Genomic DNA, 21,171 nt, shown 5'->3' on the forward strand with positions numbered 1-21,171 from the left:
TTTATTATTGTTTTTTTTTTTAAATTGATTTCTTGATATTCGCGTGTTCCTTTTTGGAGTATTAACGATCACATTTAGGAAGCAAATTTTTCTATACTCCGTAGATACAGTATTATCAATTTCGATGTAATTTAAAAAATTAAAATTGTGCTATATACATATGCAATTGAGATCGACCAATCTCACCCATTGTCACAGGTACCATGGAGACATTCGATTGTTTTTCACGAAAACGTATACAGGACACCGTCTAATATTCGCCGAAAGAGTTCACGTCGATAATCGATTCACCGATCATCGGTTCGATCTGTTATACGCGATAAAATGTCTAATCTTACCTTGCGTCAGCTCTTTGGTCCCTCTTTCAACAAAACAACACCGATGAACGCGAACGAATAACGGATATGTCAACTCGGACCCGTCACTAGCTCATCTCTTTTCCACTCGAGCGTTCGAATAACACATCTGTATCCGCGTGGTTCTTGTATATATTATTAGAAAACATCCAAGCCGCGGAACTGGAACCGAACGGAAGTGCAACCCGAGAAAAACTTGACGCAGCTATCGCTTCGGACCTCTCGACGCGTTATTTATGGCAGACGAACTACCGTGGTTTCGTAAATACTGACAAAGACAATTTTCCATATGCAAACTTACCCTCAACCTCCGCCATGTTAGTTGTTAGGGGAAACAATGATTGCTATGGTAACTCGGTGACAGATTCTCCGAGGAACCTAGTGCTCCCAGCACCGACAGCTCTTGACAAAAAAATCGAAATCCCATGGGGTATATTATCTTTCCAAACTCAACTCAACAACGTGTTTACTTTTATTTATTAATGATACGATTCAGGAACAAACGAAACGTTTTTTTGTAGTTATGAGAGAAATGTTTTAGTCTCGGATGGAATTTATATATTTATTTCGATGTTTCAGCGTTCATCGGGTTTATTTCATCTTTTTCTTAGCCAGATTGTGTAAACGGATGCAAAGTTTGAAAAGCTATGATAATTAATCACAAGTCAAATTAGAAGAATTTTTGGTGGTATGCTATATTATACCACATTTTCAATGTAACAAACCAGAAGTAAATGTAATTTTTGTGAAAAAATTGCTCAAACTTAATTTTCTATCATATTTTATTTGGTGTTTTATACTATAGTCAACATACATACACTGACATAAACAAATAATAAATTTACCAAGGAGCGTTTTATTGCTTGACATCTTTTACAGTAATTATCAACATTTCATACTATTTCATGTATCGAAGAACGTGTACGATAAATAATTCATTTAATAAAGTGAGAACATTAAAGATATTTCTGGAGAAAAGCAATTTTATTATGCAAAAACAGGCTACATATAAGGTTAATAAATTATCATTAGTTTGCATAATGTTATCACAAAACTACATTACCAGCGATCAGTAGCACTGCATATTATGTACAATCATTCAAAGTCATTCTGATAACGAGTTACGGTACAGTTACAGTACAGTTTATAAAATTTTAAGTATCGTGAATAACGTGTCATGTTGAAATTAACGAAGAAAAATATCATTACTTATTCCCAGGTATCCTATTTTTTTAAATTAATCACGTTAATATATTACACGTATAACGAATGATACATAACCTATGATTTCAATTAATCGCATTAGCAACAATAGTGACTAATATACTTGATCTTTTTTGTACATTTGTATATTGATGTAATTTATAGTGGAAAATTGTTTTGACATTTAAAATTTTTACTTTGTCACTGTATAACTTGATTTATGATGAAGGATAAAGTAATTATCGTATATACTATATTTCAAACTACTATCCCATCCATTATGTATTAACTGTTGCAGGTGGGACAATATATTACAAAAACATTTTCTACTGATAGGATGTTATCTACAGGAGAGAATTATGTAGATACCAAGGAAAAGGATGGAGTAAGATAATATATTATATATGCAGAATTACATGAAAAGAACTTTTTATCGTTATATAATTTTTTTTTAAATTTCTAAAAATTTGTTTATTTATATTTAGTTTATATATTGTTGAATATAATATATTACGTAATACATATTTTCATATTAATTTATGTACATCTTTATAATTAGGTGAGGACAATTATATTAAATCATCCTGCATCACGTAACTCCTTATCACTGGGTATGTTGAAGTCCATCGTGTCGAATATCAAGAAAGATGAAGATAACAAAAATCTTAGATCCATTGTTCTCAGATCTGTACCAGGAAGTCTATTTTCGGCTGGACATAACTTAAAAGAATTGGTTAGTTAGTACACTGCTAAACAGAAACAGTGAGGGCCTGTTTAATATAGTCAGGATTTTACATTCATCACAGAGAAATGATTGGCTTGCGTCGTTTAGACTGCTAACAATGAGAAGCTTCACAAGGAAGTCTTTGAAACATGCTCTGACATGATGCGAGCAATTAGTCAGAGTCCAGTTCCTGTGATCGCTGCTGTGGATGGTATAGCTGCTGCAGCTGGTTGCCAATTAGTTGCTGCATGTGATATTTCTATTTGTACAGAAAGAAGCATGTTTAGTACACCAGGGTAGGAGCCTTATATCTATGCTAAAAGTATTTTTATATTCAAAATATGTTTGTGTTATATGATTATGTACAATTATTTTTTAGGGTCAATCTTGGAATATTTTGTTCCACACCAGGCATTCCCTTGGTTCGAAATGTACCCAGAAAGACAGCAATGTATATGCTTTTCACAGGTTCTAGCATTAGTGGAAAAGAAGCGTATGAAGTGGGTCTTGTGAGTAAAGTAGTGCCAAATAACAAATTTGGTAAGTGATCAATAGACTTGATTACTTAAACTTTGTATTCATAGATAAACATTATATTCTACCGTATTTCACATTTAGAAGAAGAAATCAATAATATCACCACAGCTATAAATTCAAAAAGTCGGTCAGTCGTGCATATTGGAAAAACATTTTTGTACGAACAAATGGATCTCGACATTTCGACTGCATATTTCCTGGGAACTGAGAAAATGGTCAACAATTTAAAAATGAAAGATGCTCAGGAGGGAATTAAAAGTTTTATTGAAAAGAGGAAACCAGTTTGGCGTCATGACTACGAAAAAGATTGATGGATGTTATATAAACGTGTAACTTGCTTTTGTTTAATGAAAAAGCACATGCCATAATTTCTATACGAATTATTACAAAACATTTTTATTCTATTTTCTATATTAAATAATTGATGTCTATTACAATTCCTTTCAATTATTAAAACCATTAACTTATTTCAAACATTAATCATTTTTTTTTAACCGATGATTAGTCATCTAACGGTGAACAGGTTGAACCATATTTGCGATTGTTTAATCTAAATTGCTGAGCAAAGCTATTGAATTAGATTAGAATACCTTGTTACGTCCCAGCTCGTTAAGATTTTTACTTGGATTCTTGTCTTGGCTACTGAGCTTTCGATTACATATGCAACAATAATATTAATATAAATATAAAAGTAATTCTTTAACAATACCAGTCGTTAAACTTAGGCTATCGGGTGTTCTGGTAGGTTGTCTGGTCCCGGGCTCGGCTGTGTTTGTCTATCACGAAAGCAAAATGATTTTTATAAATTTTAATTTCAAAGTATATATGTTTATGAGAATTAAAATATACTATCACCGTTAACGAGATTGAAAACAATATTGTAAAATAGAATGTAATATAGCAATAGACCCCATCTTTTAAACGAATGTATAACTTTTTAATTTTGTAATAAAACCATCATATCTTGTAGTAAAACATTTTTTTCCTGACATTTTTTCAAAACCTTCTTGTCAAAAACTGAGTCCTATGAATCGCGATCTATTTAATTTAATCGAGTGATCGAACATGAATAATTCTAACGCGTATGTTTTTATAAAGAGTGAACGATAGATTTTAGAATGGATGACTTGTGGTTGTTATATTTATCAGCATCTAATCCGGTGGTCAGTTCTAACGTCCGTTTTCCTGAAAATCTACTAAGACGTCAAATGCGGTGGTGGGATGATGCATTTTATTACGTCACGAATGGTATTATAACATATTACGACATAAATATGAAAGGCAGATACGAGTTAAGTGACAGAGCTAACATTTAGAAGGAGGTAGCAGCCCCGAATTTCGTTTTTCAGTAAGTAAATCATTTGAAGAATTATTTTCAATTTGCAAGCTAAGAATTTGAAAAGCTTTGGAGCGAACTAACAGCGTAAACGAAAGTCTCGTACCATCATTTCATCTCGTCTAAATCTACAATTTTTTTTTTTTTTTTTTTTTTTAGAAAAACATGGCCTAATTTTAATAGTTTCTAAACAACCGAAAGAATGGCGAGCTACTTGGACATTCTTTGCGCCGTGGTCGCATTACTTCTAATCCTTTATTATTACTCCACTTCTACCTACGATTTTTGGAAAAAGCGCGGTGTACCTGGACCAAAGCCATTGCCTCTCGTTGGCAATACAAAGGACTTGATGCTTGCGAAAGTAGCATCGACCCAGTTAGTGACAGATATATATAAGAAATATGCAAACGAACCGTTGGTTGGTTTTTTCGCAAACAGAATGCCTGTTCTCCTTGTTAAAGATCTCGAACTCATCAAAGACGTTCTGATCAAAGATTTCACGAAATTTTCCGATCGAGGATTCAACGTTCACGAACGGGTATAATAAACATTAATTAATTAACAGATTTCAAGATTTCGTGACAACCTTTGGAAATATAAAATGTTAATGATGCTTCGAAGGAAAGTAACTATTTTCTGAAATGTTCGCAGACAGAGCCGATGTCGACGAATCTGTTGTTTTTAGAGACAGAAAGATGGCGACCGTTAAGGACGAAATTCTCGCCGACATTTACGTCGGGCAAATTGAAGGAGATGCTCTATCTTATAATCGATTGTTCGGTAGATTTAGAGAGAAATTTAAAGCGACTGGTGGCGAAAGGGGAGCCGATAAATTGTCGGGAAATGGCGGCAAAATTCACGACCGACGTGATCGGTACTTGTGCATTCGGCATCGATATGAGCGTGTCAAACCAAGTAACTGAAGAATTTCATCGAATGGGCAAACTAATATTCGCCGTGAACTTCGAGAACACGTGTAGAATAAAAGTCAGACAGTTCTTGCCGTGGTTTTATGATTTACTTGGCTACGTATTACCCGACCGAATCCTCGCGCCATACTTTACGAAGAACGTCATGGACACGATTAAGTACAGACAGCAGAACGATATTTTCAGGCCTGACTTCGTCAACACGCTCATCGAACTTCGAAATCATCCGGAGAAGATGGAAAACATCGGTGAGTTTACCGCAATGCGAACATTTCTTACCATACGTAACGTTTCATTCTTCTCTGGGGAAGAAACGATTCGAAAGTTACGCATGACGGGACCACTCGGTGTCGTCCATCGACGCATTTTTCAGAATTAACGGACTCCTTCCTCGCCTCGCAAGCTTTTGTCTTCTTCGCCGCTGGTTTTGAGACCTCTTCGTCAGGTATCAGCCACACCCTTTACGAATTAGCCCGAAATCACGACGTACAAGACAAGTTGCGACAAGAAATTAAGGAAATGTATGCTAAAACTGGCGGGGAAATGAAATACGAGCACATCAAAGGAATGAAATACTTGGATAAAGTATTCAAAGGTGAATAGAAGTACTACAGGGTGCGGCGGGAATAACTCCCACGTTTTAAAAAACGATTGAAAAGAAGCGTTACCATCAGAAACTTTTTATTTCTTAAATCTAGATATAAAAAAAGCTTTTTTTTTTTTTACTTTTTTCTTTACTTTACGTTTTAAAAATTATGTCGCCCAAATGGTGGCTTCCAGTCGGATTCAAACATCGTCCTTGGTCCTTGAACGAACTAAAGAAGGCCATCCAAGAGGAAATTGAAAGAATTTCCCCTGAAATGCTAGCTAAAGTGATGGAAAACTTTTAAGAACGACTCCAAATGTGTATCGCCCCGTAAAGGCCTCCATTTGGACGACATAATTTTTAAAACATAAAGTAAAAAAATAAAACCTTTTTTATATCTAGATTTAAGAAATAAAAAGTATCTGGTGTTATCTCGTACCATTTTTTTTTCAATCGTTCTTTAAAATGTGGAAGTTATTTCTGCCGCACCCTGTATATTACGTATAGCAGAATATTTTTCACTTACTCTTTCCGTGTCTCTTTTCGTGAAAATACCAGTGAATAATAATGAAATCGATTCGCTTCTGTAGAAACATTACGGAAGTATCCACCAGGATCGGTACTGTCGAGAAAAGCAACTTCCGTGTATACTTTCAATGGTACGAACGTTACGATACCAAAGAAGACAATGGTATGGATCCCAGTATATTCGATACAAATGGATCCCGATATCTTTCCAAATCCGGAGGTTTTCGATCCTGAGAGATTTAACGAAGAGACCGAAGCGGCTCGACACCCTATGCATTATTTACCTTTCGGCGATGGACCCAGGAATTGCATCGGTACGTTAAAATCGAAATATCGACCTAGCATTTTGGAACGTTTATAAAGATCATCGATGATTCAATTTAACGGCGAACTCTATTAAATATTTGGCCGAAATGTTTTCGACAGGCGCACGTTTCGGACAAATTCAAACTAAAATAGGATTGATCACGATACTTCGTGAGCATAAAGTGGACGTTTGTGAGAAGACGATAATTCCATATGAACGCGATCCAGGCGCGTTCCTGCTGACGCCAAAGGGAGGCGTTTATCTCAAGATTACAAAAGCAGACAGTTAATTTAAATCTTTCGTCTCGATTAAGTATCAATCGTTCGTATTTGTCACCTGTCGCTCAATCTCATTCTTCTCATTGATTCGGCGCGTATTTCATACTCATTCAAACATTCACTCGTTACAAAACGGTGTACAACTAAATAATAAAATATTAAATTTACTAATTTCACTTTTTAGGTTTATTTTCTAAAATGTCACGAGTACTCTGAGATCTGCTCTACGAGGAGCTGCTCAAGATCGACCGATAAACATTATAAAAGAAACGTAGAAAGAATGTCTAGCAGTAAACAGTGCAGTTTTAACACATCTGTTTAGTCTTTAGTAAACTACAGGAAGGGACCTCTCAGGACATGCGAAGGCAGGCCATATCCTAAACCAGGGGTGGCCAAGCCAAATGATTTCGCGGGACACTTTCGAAATGCATCGTAACTCCGCGGGCAGCATATCAAATGATGAATCCCCATATTAGATTTAGACCCGTTATAGACATTTTTTTTGCTCTTCAGCTTTTTTCGACACGTAATCGACGGGCGCGCGATCCTTGGCATTTTTCGACCGTGTTTCGTGAAAACTTTCTGGTACGCGATATTATTTTAAAATCAAAGTTAATTTTTTCTCAGAATTTCGACAGTTAATTTATCCATATATGGATGCAAAATTAACTATTTTCTAATTTAAAAGGAAATATTTCAAATTGTAATGGATAGAAAAGTAATCATTACTTTACAGCTCTGATTGTAATTTTGACATTTGTACGAAGCCTAACCGGCGCATCTTGAGGCTCACACTCAGGGCCGGCGTCAGGGGGGGGACGCGGTCGAGCAACCGCCCAGGGCACCAGATTTTTGCGAGCGTCGCAGTCCGGTGTAGATTAGTAAAGCTGCTATATATTGTAGTTTAATAATCTTTATAATCTAGTGTAGACTGTTTAAATTAACCGCGCAATGTATGAGTGTGTAGTTGAGCGAATAAGACGAGCGGGGATGAGAGAGAGGGAGAGAGTGTTTGTAAACAGGCGAAATGCCGAGCAACGGCAAAATAATTCGGAAGATTGTAGAAGATTGCGGAAGAATACAGAACGAGAGAGAAATAAGGTCAGTTGTAACAGTACGTAGTTTGAAAGGTGTTTTCCTATACGGCGTGCCGATTAATTTATATTTACAACACTATGTAGCTATAGATTCATCGTTTGATATTATTACCTTGTCTTCTTTTCTTAAAAATTTTAAGTCTAAAGGGGCGCCAATATTGCTAAAATTGGCCCTGCTCACTCTCGCCCATCCCTATGCTGTCTTTGTAACATCGCGATGCACGACTCGCGCGACCTGCGGAGTTTTCTCAGGGGATGACAACATGTTCTGCCCCATGGGACCCAGAGGAAGTCGACACTTTCCCCAAATGGTGTCCTCATGTTGCACAGGCATGCATCACTCTTGAAAACGCATAGTAGAAAGCGCCATCTCGTTGTCATCGGCCATCCGTGTCTCTATGGGTATTACCATTTCTATGCAGAAGAATCTGCTGTAATACCGACCGTCCTGACTTACGCCTATGCTTTGAGCGAGCGTTCCTCGGACGTTGTGATTGGTCGCTGTTTTTCGTTAATAATTCAAAAACAAAGCCCCATCGGACATTTTTGCAAAGGAAATTGTTGTTCAGAATCGTCTCAGCTACCCTCAATTTTCAGCTCCTACGCGAGTCCTAGGACATGTATATTCATTCACGCGCAGGTGCTCCACATTTTAGTTTGGTGAATTTTTCCCACGCGGCGCTACAAATTTTGTACCAACCTTCAATGCGTGAACTGGACCCCCTGATTCCGGCATTCCGCTTTTCCTAGCATTATTATATATTTCATCGACTTTCCTGGATTTAGATTTGTTTTTGACATGTCTATTGTTGCGCGACACAAATCTTTTTGGCTAGATCTTTGTATTTTTGTTAAGATATTACAATAAAATGTCGAAAATGAGCTCGAAGGATAAAGATAACAAAACTTTACATGATAAACTAAAACAATTCTTTCGCATTAACAAAGGTGATTTTGATAATACCATTTTGATACATTATTGCACAGAGTATTTTTATGTAAAGTGATGAAGCATGCTTATAATGAGCACAATTTTTTATCACCTTGTGTATATGTAAAATAGTAATGAAAGTAAAATTATAGTTGAAAACTTATATTACTATACAATACTCATAGTCATAAATCTATTATACCTTTCATAATTATTTGATCAATGATAAATGTTCATTTAGGAAATTATAAGAGTCGCGAAGATTTTACATTAACTCAGGAACTTGAGAAGGAAATTAGTCCTGATAGCCCTATCCATCATCGTACAAAAGCAATCAAAGACCTATGCGATGCTGTACTTAATCAACAATGGGAAGATGTAGGTAGATTCTTTTGAATTATATTTTTGTTAAATGTCTGTATCAAATGATATTAATAATAATGTGTTTGATTATATTCTCATGTTCTATTAGAAAGCAGCTGAACGATTATGGTACTTAGTACAAGATCTTTTGAGAAAAGATGTACCCCGTGAATACAGACATGTGACATTAAATTTTTTACGATGTCTTGTCCAAGGCCAATATTCTAAACTATCTTCTCTTATGAGAGTTAAATTTTTTATGGTTGTTAAAGAACATAATATTCCAGAAGATATCGGACCTAGGTATTACGATTATTAAAATAAGTATTATGTTATCAATTAACTGTATCTTAATTATGATACAAATTAATCATATATTAAAATCTTAGATTGGAACTTTTGCAAAGCCTAACAGAAAATGGAAAGGATATAGTACATTTGGAAGAGAGAATGGGTCCTTTTTTGTTAGATTGGATGCCTGTTGTAACAGCAGGTGATGGGAAAAGAGGCTCTGAATTTTTATCTCTCCTTGTTAATGTAATAAAATTCAACTCAGCTTATATAGATGACAACATAATATCAGGCCTTGTTCAGTAAATGTTTCAAAGTTGATTATCATAATTATAATATCTGTTACAAAATAATATTCTATGGCTTTTTTATTTTTAGGTACATTTGTCATCTGTGTTATTATAGCAATAGTACTGAAGTCGTGTCTGGGTGTTTGGAAACTCTAAATGCAATTGTTTGTTACAGTAATTTACAGTCTGATTCATTACAAACTTTTATTATAGCGCTATGTGGAAGTGTAAATGTTGAAACGTATTGTCAAATAAGTTGGAAGGTATACAAAATTCTCTAACTTGTTTTGTTGTAAACAATTGTATAAACTAATATGTCAATATAATTTATTAAAGAATAATATTTAAATTCTAAATACCAATACATTCTTGCAGATAATGCGTAATTTATTAGGAACGCATATGGGTCATTCTGCACTATATACTATGTGTCATTTATTACAAGATGCAAATTTTCAACGAGATGTACGTTTGCTTAGAGGTGCAGTATTCTATGTAAATATGGGTCTCTGGGGCACACATAGAATTCGAAAACTAGAATGTACACCCACATCTGTATTACCTTCGTTCTATCAAGTAGGTAATATTTATATATATAATTGCTTGTATTGTAGACAAAATTATTCTATTATTATTTTTATGAACAAATCAACCTCGATTGACTCAACTTTAATATATGACTTTAATATTACCTTCTTCATTTTATAAGGCTTTAAAATGTAATCATCCAATCGTTATGTATGAAGTTACATTATCAATTCAAAGACTAGTGAACAAATATGGTGCTGAATTATGGGATCCTACATGGAGTATTATTCTTGATATTATAGAGGAAGTTATTTCTCATACAGGTAAACTTCAAAATTATAAATTGTTATTATATCTATGAAACCTAATACTTTAATTTTATTGTTTAGAGACTAGTAATCAGCCTGCAACTAAACAAGTTTCAATGAGTTTACACGAAACAATAAATAGCATTGAGAATTTACTGGATAACGGCCATTACAATGGTTGTGTTCAACGATTTTATGATCTCGTTGAACGTTGCAGCGATACACGACCTGTAATTATTATATGTACAATATCCTATCAGTTATGGTTAGGGCCTACTAAAGATTAAAACAGAAGTAGATCACTCTTTAGAGGCTCCTCACAGTTTAGAAATCTCTAATACGAAGAATGATTTTTAAAAGCCACTTTTTTATATAATAAGTAATATTTTGGCATAAAGAGCAATATTATTATATTTTGTCTCAGTCCAGCTAGTTGGATAAATCGATCTTATCAATGAGATCAAATAATCGATTTAAAATAAAATGCAGTGACATTCCTTTTCTTACTAACAATATTACTTATTATTAAAGCATGAACCGATTATAATACATATAATTAAATACTTTTTTCAGGAAGGATCTGTTTTGAAATTAATTGAATATCGAGCACATACTATAGGACCTACTCATTATCAATGGCAATCTAGATTAGCGAATTTGATGGAACGTTATTACAAAATTGAAACACGTACCAATGTTAGAATGAAAGTTCTTGATGTTTTTACAAGTGTCATTCAAATCAATAGGTATTATAAAATAATGTCATTTTAAAATGTACAATCAGAAACTTTATTTTCTTTAATAGATCCAGGTATGAAGACGAATTGATCGAACGAATAGTTATGCCATACTTTCAACATGTAGACATGGATTCAGATATCACAGTTCGTAATGGCGTCACACATTTACTTGTTGATCTTTGTTCTGAATGCGATACAAAACGATGTTTAGAACTTTTAGATGTATTAGAAAAGGTACTACATTTCTTGCGGTTAGCGTATTGATTTTTATATGATATTAACAGAACAAACATCTTTGATTAATTTAAGTTGATCAACAAGCCTTTTTATTCTGATACTCCAATTATGAAGGACACTGACATTAAAGATGCGAAGACTGCAGTTCTTGGTGTAATAAAAATATTGACGTTAAAAATTTATTCTTTACCATCAAGTCATGCAATACGTGCTTATAAGGTTTTAGTGAATCATCTTGAACACCATTATAAGGATCCATCTGTCTTCCATGATGTTTCTACAATTCGATATCTGGTAATAAATACGTAATGCACACTACTTTATTTTTAAATTTAAAGATTTTTTAAATATTAGTTTTGAAAATTTATTTTGTATTTTATTTAGATTTTTGAGTGTTTCTTAAAAATTAGAGCAAATACACTATATCATCTTGGATTTCCGGATGCACAAAATACGTCTGTAACACGGTTCAGTCCATATTTAGTGTTAGAACATGCTGCAATTGAACGAATGAATAGTGGAGGTGGTGGAAATAGTCCACCGCCAGCAAGTCCAGCTCCACTGCAACATTTATCTTGTCAGATTACTCATATGTCGTTGGCACATGCGTGTAAAGCTATTATTTCCTGTATTAAATCAGAGAAAGGTTTGTTTTTATATTATATTATCATGATTAAATATGAAAAAATAAAAATTTGAATTGTATATTTTTGTAGATTGGAAAGTTTTGCAACTTGTATTAAAAGAGTTACCTCAAGTAATGCAAAATAGAGCATTGGTATTATCGCGCCATACTAACGACATTGACTACTTTGCAGCCGCACTTTGTTCAATGGTACGTTGGTATGCATATCACTTTTAGTTTTTAAATATTCACATAAATCTATTTAATGTGTTTTGATAGGTCAGTGATAAGAGCTTAAGACTTCCAGAATCTTTGTACAATGTTCCTCCAAAATTTACTATTTCTGAGTTTCGCGTTCATGTTTTCCCAGTATTAGCATCGTTAGCCTCATATCATGCACATCTGGAACCTAATTTACAGCAACGTTTAATAAAATGTTTAGAGGTAAACCACAAAATTCAATGTTTCTTATTGTAAATATTTATATATACGATTTTAAATGTTAACACTGTTTAGGTTGGTTTAACAGCAAAATGCGCAAGTCAGTGTGTTACTAGTCTTACAACTTGTATATTAGAAATGCGTGATGCAATGAACAAACTTTTATCTGAGGTCCTCTTAAATCTGTCAAAAATTTCAGCAACAGTGCACATAGCTATACCAATTTTGGAATTTTTATCTAGTAAATATAAACTTTCAAAATAACTAGTAAGTATGCCATTTGTACATCTACTCTGATATGAATGATATTTTTTTTTTACTGCAGCTCTTACTAGACTTCCAAAGGTTTTTGCAAGTTTTATCGGAGATCAATACATGTCTGTTTTTGCAATTCTATTACCATATACAAATCCATTTAAATATGATCATTATACAGTATCATTGGCACATCATGTAATTGCTGTATGGTTTTTGAAATGTCGATTACCATTTCGAAGAGACTTTGTGAGATTTATTACAACAGTATGTATGTTATTGAACGATTATATTACCATTTTAGGATCAATCTTTTGTAAATTTCATATTATAATATTTTTCTCTTATACAGGGCTTGAAGGCTAATGTAATAGTTCCCTTTGAAGAAGGACATTTAATGAAATCAGATTTTAATTTTATGAATGAAGATTCATCAAATAGAAAACGTAGTTCAAGTTTAACAGAACAGGTGTAAATGAATTAACAATTTTAATATTCCTATTACCGCTTTCTTTTTTAATCTTTATGTTTACAATTCCATTTTAATTTTTAGGGCAGTAGAGGTCGAAGAGAGAGACCAATAATAGCCAATCGTATGATAGGTGATGGGAAAGCTTCAGACTTGAAACCGCCAATCGATGAAGCTTTAATGACCTTTCACGTCGAACTTACCGAAACTTGCATCGATCTTATGGCTCGATATACATTTTCAACGTACTCGGCTCGACCTAAGAGGTAAAATTATAATCCTTACTGTTTTTTTTTTCTTTCTGTATAAGTACATGCTGTCTGTCAATTTTAACAGAAAATATTGATCATGTATGTCCTTGCCAACTGCGTGTTTTTGCCAATATCATTCTATTCCCTTTATCTTCAATTACTTTTTTTTTTTACTTAGACTTCCAACTGCTGACTTTCTCCTTAAGGAAGGTCAATCAATGACATGGCTACTTGGTAACAAACTCATTACTGTAACGACAAGTGGTTGTAGTAATAAAGCAATGCGCGGAGGACTTTGCGATAACTGTTGGGTTGCATGTAAACCCGGCCCTCAATCACCAGAACATGCAAGAACGTCTCAGTCAAACTTAAGACGGGCATCAAGTACAGAGGTATTATTACTATTAAGTGTACTTAATTTGATGTTAGTATAACTTTTTAAAGTCATAAAATGGTGATATACAGACAGCGAAGGAGGACAAATTGTCTAGGCAATCTTCTGGAGGTCATGGAAGCTCTACTGCAAACACTGCTGCAAACTCTCCAACGGAAGAATTAAAGAAAGCATCGGACGATTTAGACACAACCAAAAGAGATTTTACTTTAGAAAAGACGGACAAAGATCAAGTTGAGTCATTCAAATTGGAGCAAATACTTAACAGTGAAAAACCAGAAGAACACGTACTTTGCGCTTGCTGGTGTCAAGGTTGGGCTGAAATATATGTGCGGAGACCTACAGGCGACATGTCCTGGATAATGAGAATCCAGAATTCTATGCAATTTGAAACTCACGTAGACTTTCCCGTATATGACATAATGGCTTTATATAGACCAAACCAGGATTTATCGCATAAACAACAAGAATCTACGTCAGAATATTCTGGAGACGAAGCAGAGGTAGTTTATGAATATAGACTGTATTCTAACACGTGTAACCCATTATAACGATCAATTGAGGAAACAAAAGTTTTACTTTTTTTTTTTTTTTGACCTGTTGAAACCAGATCAAATACAGATTTGACCTGGTGTCCAAGGTAGAGTAATTTTAATACTCGAGTAATGTGTAAATAGTTCGCTGCTTCCATCAACTTTTGTATGCGTGTTGCACGCGAGTCTACAGTATATAAATATTATACAATCCATGTGAACTTGCTGTAGGATACAGCGGATAAGAATGCAGATCAAGTACAAAGTGATCATAGTAGCCTTATGAAATCTGTGACGTCATCTTCTGTATCATCGGGTCCAATTGCAATACCGGGTTCACCAGCACGACCAAATCCTTCGAGACAAAGTTCTCGCGACAGTTTAGAAAGTTTAGAAGACGGTGAAGATGGTAAGAACAAGTAACGTTCTAATTATTAAAATTATAAAGTAAGAAATTTTTAACCTAAAATCTACAAATTGTTGATAGATGTACGACGTTCTCGAAATCCAGTGCGTAGATCAAATTCTAGTCCTGAAATGAGCGCTAATTGGAAAAACCCATTCTTAAATAAGGAGAAACTAAATTTGCAACAAACAGATCGAGAGCTTTCATCTGTGGATTTAGAAATTAAAATTGATGCCGAATTAAAGAAACATGCAAAAACCACCTATGCAAAAGATATGAGGTAAGTACAATAACTTCGGAAATTAGACATATCATATTTTCCATCATATTACCATGATAAGCATGATAACAATTACGGATACTCATTTTGATATTTGAATATTATGTTAAGGTAAATTAAAAAAATAAATTTAAAAAATGTATCTTTTACATTATGGGTGGATACAATTCTGGTAGATCTCTTTTAAAAATTCTAATAACAGAAATAAAAACAACTTTAATATGTGTACACAAAGCATGCCTTATTTTGATCTTTTCATCCGGTTATCTTTGGATCTAATGGCTTTTTTTATACTTCAAATCAAACTTTAGTTTATTTCATAAGATTGTCAATGAATATAAACTAAAGTTTGATTTGACATTATATTTTAAAGAACCATTAGATTTGGAGTATCTCTGTGTGCATTCTGTACAAAGATGAAATTGATAAATGCAGAGTCAGTTGCGAAGCTATACCAGAAGAAATGTTCGGCATGGGTACAACCCCGCCATCATCGGAGATTGCATCGGATCATCCAACTGCATTGAAATCTCAACGTTCTTATCCAGGAGCAACGCAAGTAACACAAGTTATTACAACGAGTAGCAATACTGTCCCACCGTCGCCGACTACTGTACAAGTATAGTATTTAACTAAATTATGTTTGTAATTTATTTTATCATTATATTATGGAAGCTGTTACATGCTTTCTTGTAGGTACAAGGAACTACCTTATTTTTGGGAGTGCAGGCTCGTGCGGCGCAAATACAATCCTCTACTGTAAAACCGCCGCAATCACCTACCCAAATTTATCCTCGGTTATCTAATCTTGATTCTGGACAGAAACAAACAACATTAGGAGCAGAAAATAAACCACCCCATGGACGAAATCATCTTGCGGAGAAGGTATTGTTATGTGTGAAGTTTTTGTATGTTTGTTTCGATTAAAAGTTATATAAATACACTACTTCTAGCAAAAAGATGAACGACCTGATCCCTCCATGTTACCGCCGTTACCTTTACCATTCCGTGATAGGGGTCATACAATTTCCGTAATGAGTCCTGTAAAAAAATCACGTGCAGAATGGGATAATATTCGCAGAGGAAATTCACCACGAGTAAAAGATCCTCCTAAAACTGGTATTAATCCCAGGTAATGTAGAATTATCTAATATAGAATGCTTATAAATTGTTTTCATTGCAGTGTAAAGTTTATGTTTAAATTATATATTATAGTTTCGTGTTTTTGCAACTATATCATACAGCGCATTTTGGCTCTCCTTCGGAAAAACCCTTACTAGTTCCACAAACAACAGCTGTGCAAAGAGCGGTGACAAATCTAGATAGAATACAGCCGTATGAAACTCATAAAATTGGAGTTCTTTACGTTGGTCCAGGGCAAGCTTCCAATGAAACTGAAATTTTAGCTAATCAACACGGATCGTTCCGATATACAGAATTTTTACAACGATTGGGAACGTTAGTGCGATTAAAAGATGTCGATGAAAGTGTATTCTTAGGAGGACTAGACCGCAATGGCGAAAATGGAAACTTTGCATATATTTGGCAAGACGATGTCACACAGGTTTCAATTATTAATTAAAACTTTTATATTATTTTAAATATTTAACAGCTAAGCCTAAACTCTTTTAGGTGGCATTTCATGTGGCTACTTTGATGCCAACAAAACCAAGCGATCCAAAATGTACTTCTAAAAAACAGCACATTGGAAATAATTATGTTACCGTCGTTTATAATGAATCTGGAGAACCGTATAATATACAAACTGTAAAAGTACGTATTATGTATTCTCGTTATATTTTACTTCAAAAATTTGATAAAACTATGACTTACGATTTCTTTATTTAGGGACAATTTAATTATGCGTGTGTCGTAATACAACCCTTAGATCACGGCACTAATCAAGTTACAGTTCAAGTGAAAGAAGAGTTAGCAAAGCATATTCGCCATAGCGAACCTAAAATTATTTCTGATCAAAATTTAGCAATTTTATCTCGACAGCTTGCACTTCATGCTAATGTAAGTTTTTCGTCCTAAGCCAATATAATTTTATTTATTCGTAATCTTATTTTTTTATTTATAGCTTGCTTCGATGGTTTCATCGTCTTTAGAACAAAACAGTCATAATCCATATGCTTCAAATTGGCTAGAGCGTTTACGACATATTAAACGACTCCGAAATCGTGTCTTACAAGAATCCATAAATAATAATCCGGATGGAACATCTGACGATTTATCACCTAGACCGAATAAACGCGTTTACATGGATGATTTTACCGAATACACAACATGATTTAATTTCAATACAAAAACTACATAAATGTTACTACACTTGTAATTTATATTCGTTGTAAACTTATATACTTTGATGATACAATAATTAAGCACTCTTTATGCGAATCCTAAAAAACAACCATTATTACGTGGTTTTGAATATTATTTGATTTTGAATTTCGAATGAAACTTTTAGGTTTTCATATTGCTTAGTACTCAGCTTTAATGTCTTGAAAAATACAATATACTTTCGATAGACCCGGCTCTTGTCAATTGATTTCATCCTTCAACTTTTTAGTATAAAAGAAAGCAATCAAGCAATTTGCGCATTCGAAAAGAAACGTTCTCAGTTCAGCGTTAACGATGAAATCATTAATAGCACCGTATACTCACTATAAGAAACTTGCAAATTAAAAAGCTTTTACATAATCCTTTAATTAAACTAAAAGACAACAGAAATTGTACTACTCTAGTTTGGAAGATATATTAATAAATAGGGAAACACACATATCTATGGGGTGTTTTCACCCTGAAGAATGATGAATTGATGAATTTGATTAAATTATTAAATACAACGTAACCTTTTCGAAGGGGCCGCAAAATAAAAAATGTTTAATTCCGACTTAGGTTAGTTTTTAATGTTGGCGGCAATAATGTATGCTGTCTATGTAGAAATACCGTCTGAGAGGGTTTGATGTATTTGTTGGGGAGGGACCTTAGGAGAGTTCTTATATTTTTGCATGCCCAAAAATTCACATTTTTCAACATAGCAACCTGTAAATGCGGTTTATAATTACCACAATTTGTATACAAGAGTTATTTTTTATATTCCGTTCCTCCATGTTAAATTTCTAAATTTATAATGCAGATTTAGGAATCAGCGTCCTGAAAAACACTTGTATACCAAGTTTCATGAAAATCATTCAAAATGAAAAATGTATATTTGTATATTTCCTTATGAAGTTCGAGGAGTGGTTACAATCCCTAAATATGAAAACAAAATTTCAACAAAATCAGAAGCGGACACTTATGAAGACTTTCATTGTAAGAGGTTTTCGCAAGTTAGTACGATTGCTTTCATATTACATAAGGGTAGGCTGATTAAGTACTAATTGCTGATAAATTATTTTCTTTCGTGTCATTTAATTGGAGAAAGCATAATAAATATGTAATCAAGGAATAACATTATCTGTACAGAATACCGGGTAAACATTATATTGGTCTCATTTATAACGAATATAAAATTACAACTGTACAATTCGATAATAAATAATGTCGCGACATATATATATATATGTACTTTATTACAATAAAGTTTCACGTATTTAAAGCTATTGGTAAGGATTGTACTCTAGCGGCGGTGCAACGTTTTACAAAATATTTATATGCCCTCGAACGGTCATTCGAGTGATCGCTATTATCTAATTATACCCGGTATAGAAAAAGAAAAAATAGATTTATCACTAAGTACTACGATGAGTGTGTTGCTGATAGATGCGATGTAACGCGCTTAACATAACACACACACTCGTTATATTTTCTACGATTTTTCTAAATTGATATTTTTAGAGTTTCTTTTTTTTTATCTTTTTATTCTTACACAACTTTATGTAGAGATTAGTTAAAAAAGGTGAAGAATCTTTACTAAAGATCTTAATTACAGTAATTTGTTCTAATAGAAAGTTCTACTAGAATTTGGACTCGCTTGGAAATTGATTGGCTACTGTAATACACATTTATCAATACATATCTTCAGTAATTTATTTGTACAAGACATAGAATGTTATTGCACTTAAATAAAATTTCTCCATCCGCGAGGTATAATATTTTGCGATAAATAAAAATAAATTTCTCCTTAGGAATAAACCACGCGGCGGGAGAGATTCGACACATACATAAATATTTTACAAAAACAGTATCGATCGGAGTTTCGTTCTGTTAAATTAATAAATACCCATTTGGTGTAATCATAAATGATAGTAACCGTTCCGTTGCACTAATTGTATTTATAGCGAGGATCAAGTTTTATTGAAACTAGTGAGCACCTATAGTCGGAATCAAATCGGTAAGTCGGTCAACCTTATTGAGTTTAAAGATGGGCAATTCTAATTTTTATTCAATAAGTAACATACACAGTTATTTATCTCTTATTCATTATACAAAATATACGTCAAAATGAACATTTTTCCCATTTCTGATCTAGTGTGGCTATCCTATTGCAACATTTCTCATTATATCTACTTACATAGGCTTCTCCTATGGTTTTCGTGTAACCATTGTTTTTTGTTTCAACTACAGATAGGCAATTACGTCTGTTTCTGTAGTAAGACACTAGATATTTGTATAAAAGACGTGACGAAAAAAAAAATTTGGAAGCCAAAGGTCTCACGATAAGTTAGATCCCTTGAATTTTGCCTTAACGTTCACGAAGTGTACTCTCGAGGACTTATATGTTCGCATAAAATACGTTTCTAATAAATGTCATGGTTACATGAACTTTGGTGCTCGAGCTCCTTGCTTGTAATATTGCTCTGTTTCTTTTTATATGGCTTTAAAATGCACAAAACTCCTCGAAACAGCGCGACTATCTAGAAAAAAAGACTTGCTTAATCTTTTTACGTGTTTCGAGAATCTGTGTCAAAAACCGTGTTAGGCAGAAAATGGTCATTTACAAAATTTTGCACAAAATTACACTCGTATATCGGTCATTTTTCTGTCGATTATTCTTAAGTACAGCATATTACTTAGCTGAAGCTCAATTTTTATTTTCATTGCAAATACAAACATTTCTATGGTAAAAACAAAATGCTTCAATTTTATAGATTAAACGTTTGGTCTTTAGAATCAAGAAGCTTATCTTTGTCTCAAGAAATTTCCATCGCTGTCGCATTGATAAATCAGTTATCCCTCTCTGCAACGACATATACAAATATCCAAAACTTAATTGCTCTACGTATATCAGTCTCAAAAGTAAATTGTGCAAAAATGTACGAAATCAGTTCTTCCATTTTCATCTTATTTAAGGAAAATCGCACCGGTGTTTTTGTCTCATTGCAACAAATATTATTTCGTTCTATTCGCTGATACCCTATATTTTAGCCTAGGTCTATTACTCGTTAGGTAAATTGGCAGGATATTAATCTCCTCGTAGACAAACGGTCTAATTGTACAGATTATAAACTAAAAATTTGTCACGACAATTACAAGCGAATCTAAGTATCTGGATTGGCAGATTTATTTAAAAAGAACTGTAAAGTTATTCTCGACTTTAAGGATGAAGTAAAGTTCATTTATATGTAAACCTTTTCTACCTATTAGTGACTATCTTGCGATAAGATAATGCTTATCGATTTACAAAATATTAAACGAAAAAAAGACTAAAATAGAAGATAGATTAGTCAGGTACTAGTGAGATTTTTCTCCTTAAATATATTTAAACTAATAAATGGTCTGATCTTTCTTCCAAAATAAAGATTTTTTTTCAAATTTTATGTCTCTATTTCACTAATTGCAAGTTTTTAATCGGATTTAGTTTTTTTGTTTTCATATAGTTCTATGTTTTTTACATCGATGAACATTATTTTGTTATTCGCAGATGATTGTTAATAAGCCGAAAACATTTAAAAATACAATTTACATTTATTTTCGTCAATTAATAAGAAACTGTTTGTTCG

At 33.5% G+C, this 21,171-nt stretch overlaps 3 protein-coding genes and 1 long non-coding RNA gene across 6 annotated transcripts; 3 read left to right on the top strand and 1 right to left on the bottom strand.

Moving 5' to 3' along the window:
• Positions 1-1,291: 1,291 nt before the first annotated feature.
• On the top strand, positions 1,292-3,968 carry LOC128891154 (enoyl-CoA hydratase domain-containing protein 3, mitochondrial). The gene is made up of 6 exons (XM_054150407.1): positions 1,292-1,575; positions 1,858-1,944; positions 2,119-2,292; positions 2,392-2,579; positions 2,663-2,823; positions 2,902-3,968. Exons 1-6 carry the CDS (start codon positions 1,534-1,536, stop codon positions 3,129-3,131), a joined length of 882 nt encoding a protein of 293 aa, XP_054006382.1. The 5' UTR covers positions 1,292-1,533; the 3' UTR covers positions 3,132-3,968.
• On the bottom strand, positions 2,140-8,452 carry LOC128891161 (uncharacterized). Its single transcript, XR_008460766.1, has 3 exons — positions 7,994-8,452; positions 2,355-2,542; positions 2,140-2,279 (listed from the first exon to the last, which is right to left on the bottom strand). It is a non-coding gene; the product is annotated as an uncharacterized LOC128891161 (long non-coding RNA).
• LOC128891139 (probable cytochrome P450 6a14) lies at positions 4,359-6,795 on the top strand. The gene is made up of 5 exons (XM_054150376.1): positions 4,359-4,694; positions 4,808-5,333; positions 5,459-5,680; positions 6,262-6,513; positions 6,626-6,795. Exons 1-5 carry the CDS (start codon positions 4,359-4,361, stop codon positions 6,793-6,795), a joined length of 1,506 nt encoding a protein of 501 aa, XP_054006351.1.
• On the top strand, positions 7,480-17,755 carry LOC128891131 (tuberin). 3 transcript variants are annotated; one of them, XM_054150361.1, is made up of 29 exons: positions 7,480-7,898; positions 9,054-9,190; positions 9,285-9,478; positions 9,565-9,768; positions 9,845-10,019; positions 10,132-10,332; positions 10,466-10,607; positions 10,674-10,822; positions 11,166-11,338; positions 11,398-11,566; positions 11,642-11,863; positions 11,954-12,215; positions 12,286-12,404; positions 12,474-12,638; positions 12,711-12,876; positions 12,961-13,157; positions 13,243-13,359; positions 13,444-13,625; positions 13,789-14,002; positions 14,076-14,507; positions 14,769-14,946; positions 15,025-15,223; positions 15,659-15,842; positions 15,920-16,108; positions 16,177-16,355; positions 16,439-16,787; positions 16,856-16,996; positions 17,072-17,242; positions 17,307-17,755. In XM_054150361.1, the coding sequence occupies exons 1-29, from the start codon at positions 7,736-7,738 to the stop codon at positions 17,514-17,516; spliced, it is 5,583 nt and encodes a 1,860-aa protein (XP_054006336.1). In that variant the 5' UTR covers positions 7,480-7,735; the 3' UTR covers positions 17,517-17,755. The 3 variants fall into 3 exon arrangements, with proteins under 3 accessions (XP_054006336.1, XP_054006338.1, XP_054006337.1); XM_054150363.1 differs by having other exon boundaries at positions 7,484-7,898; positions 9,054-9,194; XM_054150362.1 differs by lacking the exon at positions 7,480-7,898 and adding an exon at positions 8,610-8,829.
• The last annotated feature ends 3,416 nt before the right edge of the window (positions 17,756-21,171 follow it).

The sequence above is a fragment of the Hylaeus anthracinus genome, unplaced genomic scaffold, assembly GCF_026225885.1.
Source record: "Hylaeus anthracinus isolate JK02 unplaced genomic scaffold, UHH_iyHylAnth1.0_haploid 12001, whole genome shotgun sequence".
Classification (NCBI taxonomy): Eukaryota; Metazoa; Arthropoda; class Insecta; order Hymenoptera; family Colletidae; genus Hylaeus; species Hylaeus anthracinus.

Excerpts from the sequence above, each read along its gene's own strand:
- LOC128891154 (XM_054150407.1), top strand. The coding sequence starts at position 1,534 with ATGTTGAAATTAACGAAGAAAAATATCATTACTTATTCCCAG. Across the intron at positions 1,576-1,857 it reads ATATCATTACTTATTCCCAG|GTGGGACAATATATTACAAA; the intron begins GTATCCTATTTT and ends TAACTGTTGCAG. Across the intron at positions 1,945-2,118 it reads ATACCAAGGAAAAGGATGGA|GTGAGGACAATTATATTAAA; the intron begins GTAAGATAATAT and ends CTTTATAATTAG.
- LOC128891131 (XM_054150361.1), top strand. The coding sequence starts at position 7,736 with ATGTATGAGTGTGTAGTTGAGCGAATAAGACGAGCGGGGATGAGAGAG. Across the intron at positions 10,608-10,673 it reads GGAAGTTATTTCTCATACAG|AGACTAGTAATCAGCCTGCA; the intron begins GTAAACTTCAAA and ends TTTATTGTTTAG. Across the intron at positions 16,788-16,855 it reads GGCAAGACGATGTCACACAG|GTGGCATTTCATGTGGCTAC; the intron begins GTTTCAATTATT and ends AAACTCTTTTAG.
- LOC128891139 (XM_054150376.1), top strand. The coding sequence starts at position 4,359 with ATGGCGAGCTACTTGGACATTCTTTGCGCCGTGGTCGCATTACTTCTA. Across the intron at positions 4,695-4,807 it reads GATTCAACGTTCACGAACGG|ACAGAGCCGATGTCGACGAA; the intron begins GTATAATAAACA and ends AAATGTTCGCAG. Across the intron at positions 6,514-6,625 it reads TGGACCCAGGAATTGCATCG|GCGCACGTTTCGGACAAATT; the intron begins GTACGTTAAAAT and ends TGTTTTCGACAG.